Here is a 19,736-nt window from a genome sequence, read left to right on the forward strand (position 1 = left end):
GCTACAAGAGACTCCCTGTGTGGCCAAGGGGCCCGGGTACCAGAGCTTTGTGGCGCTAGGCAGGGGGGAGACTCCCCCCGCTCCTCACTTTCTGCCCTGGCATTGTCCTCATCCTGGCACCTCCCCATTCGATTAGTGTCGATGGATATTTTTTATGGATTTCTGTGTGTGTGGTGAAATCAACGTTTAGCAATGATTAACACCAAAAACTGAATCCTTCCACGCCTGCTGATTATCCACCTCCCAGAAGTGCCAGCTGCTCAGGACTTTGCAGTGAAGGAAACTGTCTTTGCTTCCTGCAAAGCTAACACTAAGACATCGAGTATTCTCTATGCTACAGCCCCACAAACAGGGCCTCCTACGTGTGCCACCGGCATGCTCTCTCACTTCCTCAGTCACAGACCGTCCGTAAACCACAGGTGACAGTGCAGGCTGGAGAGAGGCTGTTGTGTCAGTAGGAAGGGGCAGAAGATCACTGAGGCCCATCAGGGAATTGATGAGTGATCTGTGGCTGAATGGCATTCTCCTGCAGAATTCTCTGGAGATACACTGGTTCTACCGATCTACGCAGGGTGGACAAGTAGGCCCCAGTGCCAATGGGAAAGGTGCACCCTGACCTTCAAATACAGGAGGAAATACACAAGAAACAACTCCAACACACAACCATAGAACCAGTGTGGGCAGCCATATCTGCTGAGCCACACAGAATTTGGGACAGGTCCAGCACACTGTTACCCAGAACTGTAACTCTGACATCGTGAGATGAGCCACCTGCCTTGTCTCTCTACAATCCTGGCACCAACACGGCGATGATGACACTGCAAACAATGCATGAGAGGAGATGATTTTAACAGGAAGGACCTCCCCTGAGCCCTGGCTTTTAGGTAATATTTACACGCACGAGTTCCCCCCCCCCACCAAAAATCAAATTTTGTGATGGAAACTTTGATGACTGTGTTTGACAATATTGCCCTACTAATCATGTCAACTACCACACAGATGCACCTCCAGGCTGCAACCCATTTTGGGGGTAGGTTTCACCACTTTTTTTTCCAATTAGTTAAATTTTGAAACTAAAGTTGAAATGTTTTGTTTCAAAATGGCCAAAATGAACCATTTTGACTTTTTTCTAATTATTTGTCCTCATTTTTTCCCCAGCCAAAATCAACCCGAATTCACAGTTCGTTTTAGTGCCATGAAAAATGCATTTTTCAATTAATTTACTATTTGCTGAAAAAATGATGCTAATCTCTAATCCTGAAATCTGTGCTGCCGGGAGTGGGGTCGGGGAGGACACCCAGGGAGAGCTCTGTGGAAGTCTGAGCAGTCATGCTGCACAAAGATCAAGTCCTTAAAATCGAACGTGGAGCTTTGAAATTCTTAGCACAACTTAAAGAAAGCCCAACAGAACGGATGTGAATAGGTACGAGTCACATTCAGCAGAGGGAAATAACTGAGGAAAGTACCATGTAGGGGACAAATGAGAAACAAACAATAAAAGATGGAGCCCAGGCAGTGATACTGGATGGCCCATCAACTCAAAGGCTGTTAGCAAAGGGTACAGGCAGGCAGCAGGTGTTACACTCATGACTAGAACCATGCAGCTGGCACTGCAACTGCAGGAGACTTGTCCCTAGAGTCACTTGTTAGTTCCACTGACAAGGACAAGGGCTGCAGCAGCAGCGGGCAAATCCTGCTGAGAATTTACAATGGCAGCTACTGGATTTTTAAATAATTAAGACGACAAACTCACTTATCCAATGACAAGTGTTCAGGAGAGCAGAGGTTTGAAAAGGAAACCCAGGCCTACAGCCTTAAGGGCTATAACCAAAATGTAACTCCAACGCCTTTCCCGGTGGGGGAGGAGGCCGGAATTCCAGCAGCATTCAGTAGGGAGCCCCTCCGTATTGCCAGTGTCAAGAGCTAAAGCAGTGAGTGCACCTGCCCAGCTCATTTTTAAATAAGTCATGATTGTTTCCACCTATGAACTCCCTCCCTGAAGGTTTGGACAACTGGTGATTCTGTTTTTGTGCCTCACTGATGAAATACTGGTAGCTGCACTGTGGGATTTCCCCTCACTCATTTCCCAAGTCCATCGTGTCCCACTAAAAGAATCATGTCCCATAAGTTAACTATGCACTCAGGCTAAGCCTGCCAGTGTTGCCAACTCTTGCAATTGTGTCATGAGTCTTATATTGGCTGTTTTTCTTACAGCCTCAGCTCCTGAAGTCATGTGATTAGAGAAGAATCTCAGCTTCCGTTAAAAAAAAAGAAAAGAAAAGAAAAAGAAGATAAGTTCATTTCTAGCCCTCCTGGTTGCCAAGAAAAGTCTGAAAACATGACCCCTAAGTGCTTGGAAACCAGAAGACCAATATAAAAAACCCCACTTTGATTATTTATTTTGTCTCAGGATTTTTAAGTCAGTTTCATGATTTGGGGGGCCTGTTTCATGAGTTTTGAATCCCTGGGGATTGCAATACCGCATTCTCAGGAGCATGCAGGGATTTGTGTTTGCCCAGCATGCACCACCTTGTGTCTGATCCACAGGGCACTAAGCAGCTGTGGACAACAGTAGTGAATGCTTCTGATAATTTGGCCAAAAATCTTCAGTCACTATTTACAGCTCACAATTCAGGGCTCTCACTACAGATACATTAGTCTTGACGGTGCTGCACCTCTTAATAGCCCAGAGAGCAGAGATTTCTACTGAACTAAGCTTTCTGGCTCATCTGCCAAAGCAAAGATACATAAAACCGGGTCTATAAATATCTTAAACACTGGAGGCTGGAGCCTTTGCAGCCTTCTCCCCTCCCTCCTGTGGGACCTTTCTCTCTTCTAGATTCATTGTGTGTGAAAAACAGAGATCAGAAAATCACACAGAGCAAAAAGCTGTACCTCTGGTTGAAAGACAGAATATAAGGAGGACATTCAAAGAGCCAAATGGCACCAAATAGCAAAGGTTGTTACGATAAACACTAAGAAACTGGAGGGCTGAAAGCTGAACCAATGGGAACATTGCTGTCACTCCCATATGAGCAATGCCATTGACCACTCAGATCCGTAAAGCTAAGTGTGTGCTGAAATGCTTTGCTGGGTCAGGACCTCAAAAAGCAGCAAACTAAGGAATATTATTGTAAATTATCATCATCATTATAACTATTTTTATGATGTAAAGTTACCAAGTGAGAAATGGTGGAGTCAAATGTTCATTCCCATCTATATCTGATAAGGAGGATGCTAAGAATACATCCAAGGTGAAATGTGTATGAATATTACTGAGGTACAAGATTTCCTTATCTGAAACTAGGGAACCATAAATAAGCAAGAACGTGTCTCAGATAAAGGTAGCTGGGCCCTCTGTGACAATGGGTTACAGTCACAGGTGACGTATGAGACTGGGAATTAAAGAGCTGAGGTTAATATGGAGTTTGGGGAAAACACTGACTATTGGAACCACACTGACTGTTTTCTAGTATTCAGAGAGAGGGCCAGATGTAAATCATCACAGCTGTTTTGACATCCATGGGTCAGATGCACAGCTGGTGTAAAATAACATAGCACCAGTAAGGTCACTGGCTCCAGAAGAGAGGTTTGAACGTGTAACTGGACAGGAAATGTTTCAGCAAGGGTATTCACTGTTATTGTATGGAAACGTTTGGGAGAGTTTTATTGAATGGTGCAAAGAGTCAGCATGAACATGTGAAAGGTAAGTCACTTCAAGCAACCTTGACGACTTGCTTGTTTTCAATAAAATTGCTCTGGGGCTAGACTGAGGTGAAGCAATATGCTTAACATTTTCAAAAAGCTTTTGCCAAAATACATATGATGGATTACTACATAAACACTCTAACTAGGAGTGAGGTAATAAGCTATGAAGGGGGGAAGAATTGGTCAATAGCTGGGAAGCAGATAGCTGCAGTGAAAGCTGTGTCATTCTCGTGGAAGCAGGAAAATCAGAGTCTTTTATGACCAAATTCTTGCACCCCTGTTCTAGCAGAGTAACACCTTCCTCTATGCACAGTCCCGTTGATTTCAGAGGGACCTATTGATTTTAATGGGTCTAATCATGGTGTAAGGTACTATTTACCAGGAGTGAGGGTGGCAGAACCTGGCAGAAAATATTGAAATAAAAGGAAGGAGTGAATTCAGCGGGATGAAGCTGTTCTGTGGGACCATCTCAGTTTGATCTGGAGATGGCGCTCAGAGGAAGAACAGGAAATGTGATCCATAGGTTTAAAATGATGCATTTAGGTACAGATCACCCCAAAATTAAGCCCGATTCCAACTCTGCAAGCCTCCAGAGTGAACAGCCTTTGACCTCAAGGTACAGTCTGATGTCACACACTCAAAACAATGTAGGCAGGGCAAGACTGAGGTGGAGTGGAATAAGGAGGGGGCAGACAGCAGCAAGCCAGGGCACGGGGAGAGTCCACAGCAGTACAGGGGAGTAGAGCTGGGAGAATCACTCATTTTTTCAGTTCACCAGCAATTTAAAAAAAAATTAGTTTCGGGTTGACTCAAAAATCTTTTGGCAAACTGAAAAGTAGAAACAAAGAAAAATGTGGTCTTTGGGATGGAATGAAATGTTTAGTTTTGATTTCAAGCATTTTAAAAAACCTTCTTTAATCTTTAGAAAATAAAATGAAGGAAATTTTAAAACAAAGTCATTCGAAATAAAAAAAATCAAAACATTTTGTTTAAAAAACGTCAAAATGACATTTCAAATTGCTTGGCGTTTTTTTGATTTTTCTTTGACCAGAACAATTTGGCAAATTGACCTAAATTCACTAAATTTTTTGTGACACTTCTCGGGGCCCCCAGGGCTGAGTCACCCTTTTGCCACCTACCTCCATTGCGAAGGATTTGTGCCCTTGCCAGCTGGGTGTTAGTACCCTACTGCCACCAGCATGTCAGCCTGTCAGCCACCCAAGCACTTTCCTCTGGGCTTCATCAGCCCTGCCTTTTGCCTCCAAGCTGACAACAGATGCACCCAGCCCCTGAGAGTGCCTTTAAAGTGTGCCCCTGTGGTGTCCAGCCCCTGATCACAGGGTACCCACAGAAATCCCAGATCCACTGTTCCCAAAGGAACAGTGCACCTCAGTTTACCAGTTCTACCTTTGATGCAGAACAGTGGTCTGTCACAGGTTGAGTTCAATTATAGTAAAACAACAGGAAATGTATTCAAGAATGAACAGAGATTCAAACAGAAGCAAGCATTAGTGATGGAAACAAATGGTCACATACAAAACAAAATAATAATATTAATAGTCACCTCTTCTATCTAATAGATTCTCACCCTAAACTTCAATCTTTTGCAGCATCTACTGACCCCAAGAAACAAGGACCCAGCCCTTAATGGAGCACCCCCACTCATCAAGGTTCCTCCTCACGAATGGATCCAGAGTGTCTTTCTCCACCCTGTGATATACTGACTTAGTCTTTCATCTCCATTCACAGACAGGGCACCCCCTTCGCTGTCCTATTGGCCTTTTCACTGCCAAGTGATTCCAATATTTATAGTCTGTCTTTGATGGTTTTCCATTGACTGTTCTGGCTTGGTACAATGGTGGACAATGAAGCAATATGTTACACAATTGGCTAGCCAGGAAGAGGTGACAACTCCTCTCTCCGGCTTGAAGGGGCTGTCTCCGAGACATCACCCAAGTCACTCATTTTCCCTCCAAGACCATGAAGGTGTAATTTTCAATACAGTTACATTATGCCTTAAACAGCACCCATACACATATCTTGCAATGATTACGAGTATCGGTCTCTGTGTGCTGGTAGCTCAGGAAGGGGTGCTGTCTCTGGGAGAAAGGGGGCCAAGGGCAGACTCAGAGTCTGCTGGGCAGCCCTGAAGGAGAGAGATCCAGAACCGCTCCTTACCTCAGGGCGATCTATGACTGGAGAGAGTCAATCAGACTTTGCTAAAGATGTTGGGAACTTTGCATCCATCCCAAAAGGCCAGATGGAGTGAGCATTTTGGTTACCTTGTGCACGCTTATAACTGCACTAAAAATGAATCCATTGGATTTTCGCCTTATTATTTAATGTTTGGTAGAGAAGCAAGGCTATCACTGATTTATTTTTTTGGGCTACCCTCTGAGGGAGCTAGCAAAGAAACTTATGTCCAGTACATTCAAAGTCTTAGGTGTGACTTGCGGGAAGCTTACAAACTGGCTGCCTAAGTGTCTGGAAGCAACCTTGTCAAGCAGAGATATACTAATCGAGTGTGTGAACAGGACCTGCAGTTGGGAGACAGAGTCCTGATCCAAAATCTAGGTCTTACTGGGAGGCACTAATTAGCTGATCAGTGGAATGCAGACCATACATAGTGGCTGATAAGTTACCGAACTTACCCTTCGGATGGAAAATGGGGAAAAAAATTGTAAGACTGTTCACTGCAACCACCTCTCACCAGTGGGGCAGTTAATAGGTGAAGAGGATAATAGCAGATGTGGCTCCTTCTGCCAACCCATGACTCGTTCGAGACTAAGGCAGCCAGTTCCTGCTGAAAGAAGTGTAGCCAGCTGTAAATCAGAGGCAAGCCTTGTTGCACAACTTGAATCTGCAGAGGAGGCTGACAGAGTCTTTAACCTCCTCTGTTCCTTGTTCAGAGAGTAGCAGAGGAGGAGGAGTTCTTCCGCTATTTTTCAAACCTTTCTATGCTTTGTGAGCGGTTACATCAGGTAGGAACTGTTAGGGACGGAGAATCCAGCACTCAACCAGTTCTAATATTTAATCCTGAAGCTGCACCATTTGCACTCCATCGATCAAAAATACAGCACAACAACCCCTGCCTACTGGGACCTCCTCACGAGGCTAGTGGTCTACAAACAAGTATAGTTCCACTTGCAGAGGATGCGGGATGGGAAATCACTGATTGTCCTGCCGTCATTACGGTTGAGAACTCTGGAAATGAAGTAGCTTCTGTACTTTGACATTCAGAAAGAGAGTGAAAACCTGTCCAGAGGCTCACTGATGATGTTCCAGGGACCTCCACCTCTGTCCCTTTGCACTTAGTGCATATAGATGGGTGTGGGGTGGCCTATTATTGTTGTTGCCGGATAGTTCACCCTGCAGGCTCCAAGTTGTCTATTCAACACAGTAACAGGGGTCACTAATGTCAATTGCACAACAATTTTAATGCTGTGTTTACATTATTGTTGTATTCAGACATGAGGATATTTGCTTGCTGATGAATAACATTGTCAGCCTAACAATGTTGACTGTGACCTGAGGAAAAGGACCTTGCATGTTTGTGTAGTTGGACGAATGAGTCCTGTGGAGGACAGCAAGAACTTTCGCCCAGAGAAAGCCTAACCTCCAAGGAGCTCCCTAAGGTCCCTGGGAGAGAGGAGAGATGCTGTTTAGAGCGACAGGGCCCCAATGGCCTGGGGAGGATGGCAGGGCACCTACTCAGGGGAGGGGCAGAGTCACATGATTGACAAGGGAAAGAAGAGACAGCCTGACCAATAGGAAGTGAGATGTCCACCCCAGGGAGCCCTGGGGGGGCAGAGGGACAAGCCATTTTGGAGGAGCTGGAGCCAGCCCCAGATCGGGCAGTGCTGGCTGTGGGGTGGGGGCTGGCGCATCCCAGGCCTGCGTGCAGGGTCCCCCTGAGAACCAGCCTCTGCGGACCTGGCAGCAACATCCCTCAGCTTGGGCCTCTCCCTCTCCAAGGCAACTCCCAGTTAATAGTTTTGTTGGGAAACTCCCTCCCACCTGGCTGCGTTAGTGCTTTGCTCCCTAGGGAAAAATCGGCCACCACACAGCACCATGGCTCTGGCTGCTAGTCCAGGGCTGCCGCCTGCTGCACGTGTGTCTGAGCACTTGGGTGGGAGACTAACGTTAGGGTTTTGGTACAGTTTTGTAACCGGCACCGTGAGCCCTGCACCCCTTTGTGGGGAGGGGAAATCCCGGCACCAAAAGCAGCTTGACTCCTGCCAGCAGAGATCAGTCCCTCTGCAGTGATAGGTCCTCAAGGAATTCATTTTGAAACACTTGGAGGAGAGGAAGATGATCGGGAACAGTCAGCATGGATTCACCAAAGGCAAGTCATGCCTGACCAATCTGATTGCCTTCTGTGATGAGAAGACTGGCTCTGTGGATGTGAGGAAAGCGGTGGATGTGATATACCTTGACTTTGGCAAAGCTTTTGATATGGTCTCCCATGGCATTCTTGCCAGCAATTTAAAGAAGTATGGATTGGTTGGATGAATGGACTATAAGGTGGATAGAGAGCTGGCTAGATCGTTGGGCTCAATGGATAGTGATCAACGGCTCGATGTCTAATTGGCAACCGGTGCCAAATGGAGTGCCCCAAGAGTCGGTCCTCGGGCAGGTTTTGTTCAATGTCTTCATTAATGATCTGGAGGATGGGGTGGATTGCATCCTCAGCAAGTTCGTGGATGACACTAACCCGGGGGGAGTGGTAGATCCATTGGAGGGTAGAGATAGGATACAGAGGGACCTAAACAAATTGGAGGATTGGCCCAAAAGAAATCTGATGAAATTCATCAAGGACAAGTACAGAGTCCCGGCACTTAGGATGGAAGAATCCCATATACTGCTACAGACTGGGGACTGATGGGCTAGGCAGCAGTTCTGCAAAAAAGGACCTGGGGGTTATAGGGGACCAGAAGCTGGATATGAATCAACAGTGTGCCCTTGTTGCCAAGAAAGCTAAAGGCATATTGGGCTGCATTAGTAGGAGCATTGCCAGCAGTTCGAGGGAAGTGATTATTCCTCTCTATTCGGCATTGGTGAGGCCACATTTGGAGTAGTGTGTGCAATTTTGGGCCCTCCACTACAGAAAGAATGTGGACAAATTGGAGAGAGTCCAGAGGAGGGCAACAAAAATGATTAGGAGGCTGGAGCACATGACTTATGAGGAGCGGCTGAGGGAATTAGCCTTATTTAGTCTGCAGAAGAGAAGAGTGAGGGGGGTTTGATAGCAGCCTTTAAGTACCTGAAGGGGGGTTCCAGGGAGGATGGAGCTAGGCTGTTCTCATTGGTGGCAGATGACAGAACAAGGAGCAATGGTCTCAAGTTGCAGTGGGGGAGGTCTAGGTTGGATATTAGGAAAAACTTTTTCACTAAGAGGGTGGTGAAGCACTGGAATGGATTACCTAGGGAGGTGGTGGAATTTTCGTTGTTAGAGGTTTTTGAGGCCTGGCTTGATGAAGCCCAGGCTGGGAGGATTTAGTTGGAGTTGGTCCTGCTTTGAGCAGGGGGTTGGACTAGATGATCTCCTGAGGTCTCCTGAGGTCCCTTCTCCAACAATCTGGCAAGGAAGTGCAGGTTACCCCGTGGTCAGAATTTTCCTCCCAAGCTGCCCTGGTGACCCTGCCAGGAAGAAGTGAAGGGTGGTGGAAGTGGCCCAAATAAATTCAGATGGGAAGAAAATAAAGAAGTTACACCCAACATTGCTTCTGAATTAAAGAGAGGAAACAGCCAGGCCCACAAACAGCTTGGAATTTATTTACATTTTCATTAGCCTGGAGAGTAGCTAGGCTGGCCAGGGTGTGTAATTTGGTGGTTGTCATTACAGTGTTCAGAAGTTTAACATTTTCATCATCAGCCCAGTTTCACCTCTGAACACACAGGGAAGCGTAGTCCTATTTCCAGCATTATTTGTAACCGGCATGTCATTTGACTATCATTGGTGCAAGAATGGGACTTTAACATTGTAGTCCCCAGCCTTTTGAAACATCTGTAATGCTTTTCCAGACTAAAGCCATGATTCTAGCAGCCAGACTCCCACTCAGCTGTGCACAATTGAACCTGCAGGGGAGCTAAGGTTATTTGTGACTTAAGTCCTTGCCACATGGTGAGTCAGTGTCCAAGGCAGTGGCAGGGACAGAGGCACAAACAGGGTAAGTCAACACTGCAGCTGGAGGTGTTGTTCACAGCTCGCATAGGCATACACGCATTAGTGCTGCTTGAGCTTGCGCCTAGCACCTAGAAACAGCAGTGCAGCAACTTGGGGGAGTCAGATGAGATTGTTAGGGTGGCTACTCTAAGCCACTGTGACCACATTGCTATTTTTAGGCTCTACCGCAAGCACAGCTAACACGTGTATGTCTACTTGAACCAGGAATTACATCTCCCAGCTGCTGTGTAGATCTCCTCCCAGAGACTTATCATTAAACGGTGGTTCTCCCCTGAAAAGTGACATAGTGAGGTCACTTAAGTGGCATAATGAGGTTCCCGGTCCATTTGGGTATCACTCATTTCCTTTCCACATTTGCTCAGGTTGCAAAGTAAAAAAAACCAAACGAATAACTGTTTACAAAGTGCCATCCCTGCAAATTCCCTGTGGGATCTGAAAGTCAAGCTGGGCTCTCTGTTGCACATACCTTCCCTAGCAGCATAATCTGCAGGCCAGTGACACCTGTGCAATCACCAAGGATGTAATTTGGCCATCAGACCCCTTTATTCTGGGTGATGATGCACAAAAAGGAAAGAGCTCAAACTGACTGTCAAATGCTAGGGTGAGTTTGAAGGGTTGGCAGCTGGAGAACATCCTTTTACTTACAACCCAAGTAAATTGAAGAGAGGAAATCAGTTCATACACAACGAATACGGAACTCCATGATGCCATTTTCACAGAGGGGGAGCAACATTTAACATCTAAAAGGCTGAAGTACTGATAATATGACCTAGTTATTGGGATCAAGGGAACCCACGCTTGTCTTAGTGTCAGAGTTAATTCAAGCGTCACATATCTTCCTATTATACAGAAATCACTGGAATATCCAGCAAACCTAAGGTTAAGCGTAATGCAGAGATTTCAGCTTTTAACTGATCTGCTGTGTGGGTCTAAGATGGCCTTTTGACATTAATTTAACATTATTTTAGTAACACAGCAGTGTTATAAAACCCCTTAGGAAATTATCGGGGCTGATGTAACTACAACAATCTATCATGAAAATCTGTGCCATTCTCCTCTCCAAGCTAGATACCATCCATGGCCTTTCAAACATTAATTTGTCCAAGACAGCTGAACCCTGGGGCTAAGAGCAGTGAGGGGCACCTGGATTCACATTTAACTTCAGGAGGTGGAAAGTGAAAAGTGCATTAATAGACAGGCCATGAGAGTTCCTCTGGAGAAGACGTTTCACGTACTACACAGATTATAACAGCTGCTTCCAGTGATGGATGATGCTACAAAGTTAAAACACTAAAGAGCAAAAAACTGGAGGAGAAGATTCTCACAGATAATACTCTCTGGAATAACGTGTAGCACTGGCCAGATTCCAAATGGTATTTGGTGCCAAACAATGGGGATTATCTCTGAGCCAAAGTGGGAGTTTTCTATACTATTTGTATGAATGATATGCATGGCAATGACTGATTTGACTAGGGATTGCTACCCCATGAATGCAGAAGGGTTAAAATACTCCTGGGGCATCGCAGGAGACTTGAGGTGCTGAGGTCATGTAACTGTCTGGGGAAGTAGGAATGGGTCATTCAGGACTGGCTGAACTGACTATATCAATGGAGGATCTGGAAAGACAATGGGAGCCCCAAGAACTTAACAGACACCAACCAATGGGAGACTCGTCAGGCGGAACATGTGGACTCAGCATGGGCCCTGGCAGAGTGACCTAGACAAATTGGAGGATTGGACCAAACAAAATCGGATGAGGTTCAACAAGGACACGTACAGAGTCCTGCATTTAGGCTGGAAGAATCCTATGCACTGCTACAGACTGGGGACTGACTGGCGAGGCAGCAGTTCTGCTGAAAAGGACCTGGGGGTTACAGTGCACAAGAAGCTGGATACAGTCAGCAGTGTGTCCTTATTGCCAAGAAGGCTAACGGCATATTGGGCTGCATTAGTCAGAGCACTGCCAGCAGTTTGAGGAAGGTGATGATTCCCCTCTATCCGGCACTGGTGAGGCCACATCTGGAGTACTGTATACAGTTTTGGGCCCCTCACTACAGAAAGGATGTGGACAAATTGGAGAGAGTCCAGAGGAGGGCAATAAAAATGATTAGGGCTCTGGAGCACATGACTTATGAGGAGCGGCTGAGGGAATTAGGTTTAGTTAGTCTGCAGAAGAAATGAGTGAGGAGGGATTTGATAGCAGCCTTCAACTACCTGAAAGGGGGTTCCAGGGAGGATGGAGTTAGGCTGTTCTCAGTGGTGGCAGATGACAGAACTAGGAGCAATGGTCTCAAGTTGCAGTGGGGGAGGTCTAGGTTGGATATTAGGAAAAACGTTTTCACCAGGAGTGTGATGAAGCACTGGAATGGGTTACCTAGGGAGGGGGTGGAATCTCCATCCTTAGAGGTTTTTAAGGCCCTGCTTGACAAAGCCCTGGCTGGGATGATTTAGCTGAGGTTGGTCCTGCTTTGAGCAGGGGGTTGGACTAGATGACCTCCTGAGGTGCCTTCCACTCCTAATATTCTATGATGTTTCTATGATTCTGGCAGGAGGAAGACAATGGATCTAGAGATCTGAGGTAGCTGTGTTAAGAGCTGGCCCTTGGAGAGACACAGGTGCTCTCAAATGGGACTGACAAAGACAGAGAGAGGGAGACAGATCCAAAATGGACTCTACAGCAGCTTGGCTGAGTAGACCCCTGACATTGGCCAATCTGAACTCCATCTTCACATTTGTTTCTCTACACTAACCTCAGGACTTCCCGAGGCTGCATTCCAGTTGACTAATAAATCCTGCTCTGTTTTGAAAAGGCTGCCTGCTGTCAACTGCAAATACATGCTGGGGTATGTTGATCCCTGAAGACGGCAAAAAGTCACTTGGTTCAGAACAGGAGGCTGGCACCTGGAGGTCCCATCTCGGAGGAGCCGAGGATGGGTGTCCTACCATTAAGGAAGAGGTGGGACCTCCTTAGGGTCTAGCACACTGAAGGGCTCCTTCAAGGGACTGTTTAAAAGCTGAGACACAGCACAGAGCCTGTGATCCATGAAAGTCAGTGCTACAGAAAGGCTTATTTCGTAATGTCAAAGGACTGACTTGTGCTTGTGGTGCTGGAAGGTCTGGGCTCAAATCCCAAGATAACCGTCTTGTAAAAGAAAAAGTAGGGGAACTTTTATTCTTGAAGCCTCCAAATCAAGAGTGGATGCTTTTCAGATGCTCTGCTTTAGTCAGACACAAGCTATTGAGCTCAACACATGGGTATCCGGGTGGAATTCTGTCCCCTGTATCAGACTACATAAGCTCATGGGTCCTCCTGGCCTTATTTAGGTTACTCCCAGTCCCAAGGAACCAGTCACTTACCCCAGTCAGCGCACCTTAGATCTTACACCAAAGTCAAAGCTTGTAGCCAATCTTATAATATGCTATATACAGGTATATTAAATAGGAAAAAGAAATGAGAGGATTATTTACAAGGTTAAAACAGGTCAACTCTCACACAAGAACACAAATGAGTTACAATCTTCAGTTTCAAAAGGAAGCTCCTGTAATAAACAAGCTCTGTGTGTCCTTTAAGACTAACCCAGGCTAAGCAACTGGGGATCCCTTGCTTATGCCTAGAAACACCCCCCACCAAGTCCAAGCAGCACAGCGATTCAGTTCCTTCTTCTTAGAGGTTTTTATTCCCCTCCTCCCACGTGCTCTGAGTTGCAAACTCAGCCGATGGGAGGAATCCACTTGTGTGACTAATCTTCCACAATACTCCTTCTGGTGTTGATCGGCATTTGATGTCGGGCAGGATGTAATATCTTTGGTTGCAGATGGGCACTTCACATTACTTAATGCCTCTCTCCTGTCTGGTGATTTGCATAATTACAGAGGCTGACAATACCAATTCTCAGCTATGACCTTACACTATGCGATACAGAGGCTGTAAGTGAGATTAGTGCAAGCAGCAACTCACAGACATTCAATGAAGTCTAAAAACCAAACACATTCTTATCATTCTAATACCTGTTTTAACAAACACTCACCCACGCGTGACCCAGACTGGTTCCAGCTAGGTATTTGTCAGTGTTCACTTGAAACATGGGGACTTAGGCATGAGCTGGCACCTGGTCTGCCAGCGTCACGCAAAGCATCTCTGAAAAACAGTCCTTGCCTTGCCTTCTATGTTTAAAAGCATTAAAGGAACAAGCCTTGGCACACCCTATCCCTTCTGTAGGTAACGTCTTGGCCACTCCATTAGTAACCTCTGAAATGCTAAGGCTTGAAGCTCATTTCCAAACACATCAATCTTTTCCAGCGCCTCTCCCCGACTCCTACACCGCTTACTCAAGGTCCATCTCCCTCCGCTGTGGCTTTGCTTGCTGCCCCCATCACCTCGCCATGTCAGCCCCATTGATGGGAGCATGCTGACCTGGATGCTGTATTGTGAAACCGAGAGGACGGGGCAAGCCGACAAAGCTGAAATGAAAATACAGGGCAGGGATGTCACAGAAGCAGCAGCAGTGGTGTCCTCCTCCCCTTCCCTAAGTAACTGTGACATCAGCACTGGCCATGCCTGTGCGCCCCCAGAAAGGCCCTTCTCAGAGCGACACTTACCTTAGTCTCTTTGATCTTGACAGCAATCACTTGCTTGCGCTGCCGGATGATCTCCATGAGCTCATCACACTCCTCCATCAGCTTGGCCTCATGCATGGACGTGTTCACCTAGGCAGAAACATCAGAAAGCCCTCAGCTATTAGAATGCAACACACTGACTCTGAGCCTGGCAACTGCAGTGGCTCTGACATCTCTGACAGAGAGATGAGCAACAGCTTCCCAACGCAGTCCCCCTCCAGTCAGCCAGGGCCTGGGCACTGCCTGTGCCAGCTGCCAGGGAGTCGGGGATTGAAGTGGGGAGGACGTAATCCTCTTTAGCGGTTACTGCTGTGCAGGCACCAAAAATAGAAGCGGGCTGCCATGTCCTGTACTCATTCTTATTTCAGCGGCTGGGGGAAGGCACCAAAGCAAGGCCAGATATTAATCTCTTGAGAGCCTGGGGTGTTGGCTTCTGTCCTTGCCAGGGCTCCTTGTGAGTCAGGAAAGAGCCATTCCCTGGGATGTCCAGCCATGATAAGAAGGGAGCAAGAGACACCTTCTTCAATACATAAATATTATATCATGATTTCACATGGCACAATCTGAGCCCTCCTCTGGATATCAAAGGCAACTCCACGATTAGAACTTGGCTTGTGCCATTGAAATGCAGGGTCCTAGCGGTTAGAATCATAGAACTGCAGGGTTGGATGGGACCTTGAGAGGTCATCTAGTCCAGTCCCCTGCACTAAGGCAGGACCAAGTAAATTTAGACCATCCCAGAGAGGTGTTTGTCCACCCTGTTCTTAAAAACGGGATTCCACAAACTCCCTTAATGCCCCAGCATGTTGGGTCCCAGCTCGTCTACACAAGAGCATGTATCCAAAAGGGTCCTTCCGACTGATTTTGACAAAGAAAAGGCACCGTGGCCTCACCAAGCAATGTGAGATTGCGGATCAGAAGTTTCTAAGCTATCACCTTTGAAGGGCATGGAAAAAAAGACTAAAATGCGAGGGGTGAATTAGAGTTCTAACAGCATAGCAGGTCGCAGCTAAAAAGGAGTGTTGCCATGTTACATTACAGGACAGAATTCATGTCTTCCTTGTAAGCAGATGCAGCTGAAACAATGCAGCATTTACACAGCAGGGCCAGATGCGGCATTTGGTTTAAAAATGTACCGAAGTACCCAGTTTGGTGCAGAAAGGTCAGCGGTATAGCACTAGCTCACCTCAGGCCTCTGCTGACACAGAAGCCACTGCCCAGTGGAATGGTGGGATTTGCATTAGCATGGATAATCGTCGACTAGAGACAGGGCTGAGCCCACCAAGTCAGTCATGCAGCTTGCTGCTGAGTGGCCAGCAGGTCACCGGCTCTAATGAAAAACATTGTGTTCAATCTGACACTAAAACTTTCATTATCTGATTTTTATTTTATTTTTTTCCCTTTAAAGGTTTTGGAATGAAATCGAAGAACATTTCAAATAAAAAATGCGTTTTGAATTGAAAAACTTTTGCTTTCAAACTGTTAAAATGAAACGTTTCCATTTTCCCCCCAGATTTCTTTGTTTGTTATTTTGCCCGACCAAAACAATGTGGCAAATTGGACATTAATGTATAAAATGTTTCCGTCCATCTGAATGTGCATTTTTCAGGAGGGGGAAAAGAGACATCCAAAAAATTTTGCCCAGCTCTTGCTACCATATCAATGCCTGATCTGGAAAGCATCCTGAACATTGTCTCTGTGCCCTTAAGCTTTCTCCACTATAGAGGCAAATGGCCGCCTGTTCTCTTATATGCAGTGTAGTTCCAGATGTGGGGCACCATTCCCAAGAGCACCTTTGATTTGGCTCCAGACTAGGGGAAGCCCGGCCATACTTTTAAAAGGCAATCTCTCTCACCTTCTGCTCCTAACTGGGCTACACTTCCGGACTTCCCAGTGGCAGGAGAGCTATTGCCCCAACTGTGCCAGCACCGAATGGAGCTGTGGAATGAGCTGCAAAAAGCTGTAGTTTCACAGCAAGATCTGTTTAGCTTCCAGGCTCTTGTCTGAACGTTCCCATCTCCCCAACCTCATTTCCAGTGTTTCTGGTTTAGTGACAAAGAAATAAGTTTGAGCTATATAGCTCGACTGACTGAGCTTCTGCTTTCCAGGGCATGGGCCACCAGAGGGGCTGGCGCTAACTTCCAGACTTGTCTCACAGAAGGCCCAGTTGGTCAGCAACAGGGTTTGGAGGAGAGAAGGACATAGTCCAGTTCTGGCCACTATGTCCTGAACCCCACTGGGGAGCAATACAATCAGGTTGGATGAGCCTTTCCAACTAGCCGAGCAGAAGTTACTGAGCTAGATGCAGATAGCCCCGAGTCTCATTTCCTGGCCCGTGTCACGCAGCACTTCACACCAGATCATAACAAACCCTTCTGGCCTTCAGCATCTACAAACGTGCCATTGTGTCCAAGTGGAGGCAATTTTTACTCTCCCTCCCTCTCCAGCTCAAATATCTTCCAGTCATCAAAATACTGCAGGGCAAGACATCTGCTCCATGCACTCTGCGTCCTCCACTGCTTTTTGAGTGGTTCAAGTAAAGGGCTGGGAATCAGGACCCTTGAATCTATGTCCTGCCACTGTGTAACCTTGTGCAGGCCCCTGTCCTCCTCTATGCCTCAGTTTCCCCATCTGTAACGAGGGCATAATGACACTGACCCACCTCACCGGGGAGTTTTGAGGCTCAATTCAGGAACTTCTTGGACTGCAGTTAATGTCAGAGTGTTACACAGTTTAAAGGAGGTGGAGGCCTTTGGGGGAGGGTGCTGTGAAAGGGCCATTGGGCTGCCTCTGTCCTTGCCTAGAACAAATCCCAACTGGCTCCTCTGCCAGGAGCCGTTTGCCTTCTCTTCCTGTCCTTGGTTCCCGCTCACGCCAGGTGCTAGTGATGGGCAGGTGTCACTCCGAGGTTCTGGCAGGGAACCCAGAGCAGCTCTCTCTGCAGAGAGGAAGGCCAGACTGGGGTGGATGGGAGCATGAGGCCCTCCACCCACTGGTGGACATTGGGTGTCTTCTCCAACCTTTTTGGTCCCCATCATGATGAGAAGCAGGAGTCTCGTTCTTGAGCTAAGAGGGGCCAGACATAGTGTGGGGGGGACAGGGCCAAGAGGAGAGAGAGACAGCGGAAGCATTTGCTCACCATTGTCGTGAAGACTCAGATCTTAAGAGAGTGTATACTTGGCTCAGTTACCGTGGAAAGCGCTTTGAACGCCATGAGCACTATGGGAGCAGGTAGCACCTCAGAGCTGTTATCATTATTGGAATGGCACAAAGCAATGGGCATCATACTGCAGTCAGGCAAGGCCAGGACTGGACAAGAGTGTTCATTGAGTTACTTTCATGTACACACCAACCGATGGCAAAAGCCGCAGCAGCTTGGGCTTACATTTACCATTTTCCTCTACCAGACCAGGAACTCTGAAGTTAGACCAGCTGCAGTCTTTACTATCCATGCTAGGAATCATCGGACAGTGGCTGCCAGTAGAGAAACGTTACCGTATCAACACTGTGGTGGAGCACTCATTTATAACAGGACATGATGCCACATGCTACCTGCGTAATTAGTGTCAAAAAGGCTTGTTAGCTGCCTTCCAGGGCTGTTTCATGAGCTTCCAAGACTTTATTGACCTTGTTTACTACAAATCGATCCCAATTGGTACTCAGAGAGATGGTAGGGCTGAATACAGATGCAAACGGCTATCACTCGCACTGGTTTAATTTCTGTTTAACGAGCATCTTCATGTTAAATTATGATGCAAGGAATAATAGGCATCCCGTGCTGTTCCTGCTGCCCACAACCTCTCTTGGCTCACACGAGACATCTCGGGGAGAGGAATGTATCTTATTCTGGAGAAAGACAGGAGTTCTGACAAGTCTACCTCATTAACAGAGGAGCTGTGAACTGGAAAAATAAAGGGCACGCATCTTCAGGGAACGTAAATACTAGTGAAAAACCTTTTCATCTATGAGAAACAAGGAGGAAGGAAAGCGCAGTGCAGCATGCCATGTGACGGCCAACACAGAACCACAGAGCAGTTTGGGCAAGGGGAATTTGTATCACTGAATGTCTAGGACTTAACCTAGAATGGTCTCTCAGGTCTTGTCTACACTTATGCCAGCAAAACTTTTGTTGTTCAGAGGTGTGAAAAAAACCACCCCTGAGCAACATAAGTTTTGCCAGCATAAGCACTTGTGTGGACAGCGCTATGTTGGTGGGAGAATGACATAGCTACTGCCGCTTGTTTCGGTGGCTTTAGAGATCTCTCTTGCTGATGTAACACGTCTACACCAGTGCTCTTACAGCAGCACAGCTGTACTGATACAGCTGTAGTGCTATAAATTTTAATTGTAGACTAGCCTTTAGTATATCACAGGGATTGGATCCTATTGGACTGAGAAGAAATGAGATTCTTCAATAGCTATCAGGAAAAAACAGGAGCAGGGTGGAGCTAGCACGGTGCTGGAAGATAGGGACTTTGGTTTTTTTTACAGTCATAAAATTTAGTCTGGAGGATTCTTATTCACCAGTCTAGACTGTGAGTCTGTCTGCCCTGGGCACAGGAACAAACCCTAATCAGACAGAGCTAGAGGACAAGTATCTGGACACTTTCTATCTCCTTGCTAAGACACGGAGTAAGAAAACGGCTGGTGATGTTACTCGGGGCCGCGCCAGGGGAATGAGCCAGAAGAGGCCCTGGCGCACACGCTATTAAAATAGGGCTGAAAGAAACGTATGTGCTGTGGATATATCTAAATGTACCCCCTCCTCCAGCATCTACAGCAGTAGGACAATTCCAGTGACTAGACACCAAGTTTGCCAGAGGCCAAGACAAGCAACTTCTGATCTGAGAACACGTGGTGGGAGTGATCTGGAACCAGTGCGGCTGTTGAACTTCATGCTCAAGAGCAGTTACTGCTCCCAGTGAAGGATGGAGCCTGTCTACACTACAAGCTGACCAGACACAAGCCACCTCCATTTTGCCAAGACACCCATAGGTTAGAACTAAGGGCCTTCCAGATTAGACCATCCTATGCTCCTAATGGCAATTTGTCATGGTCATCTACTTTGCAACAAGTGCAGCAGACCACAGCTTCCCCTTCTTCTCAGAGCTGCAGCCTGCACCGGTCTTCAGCACTAGCAGGGGACTGGAGCTCTTACAAACCACATTCTTGTCTCACAGGCAGTCCCCTCCCTGGACGTTGATATCTACCAGCCAGTGAAAAC

At 46.8% G+C, this 19,736-nt stretch overlaps 1 protein-coding gene across 2 annotated transcripts in view; it reads right to left on the bottom strand.

The window, feature by feature from the left end:
* MID2 (midline 2) overlaps nucleotides 1-19,736 on the bottom strand; it is a 246,607-nt gene that overhangs the window by 58,358 nt on the left and 168,513 nt on the right. For both annotated transcript variants that reach the window (XM_067548512.1, XM_067548513.1), the window contains one exon: nucleotides 14,495-14,602. In XM_067548512.1, coding sequence (XP_067404613.1) covers nucleotides 14,495-14,602 — 108 coding nt within the window. The remainder of the gene's footprint in view (nucleotides 1-14,494; nucleotides 14,603-19,736) is intronic.

The sequence above is a fragment of the Emydura macquarii genome, unplaced genomic scaffold (assembly GCF_026122565.2).
Source record: "Emydura macquarii macquarii isolate MOO-44397 ecotype Brisbane River unplaced genomic scaffold, CSIRO-AGI_Emac_v2 contig_1253, whole genome shotgun sequence".
NCBI lineage: Eukaryota > Metazoa > Chordata > Testudines > Chelidae > Emydura > Emydura macquarii.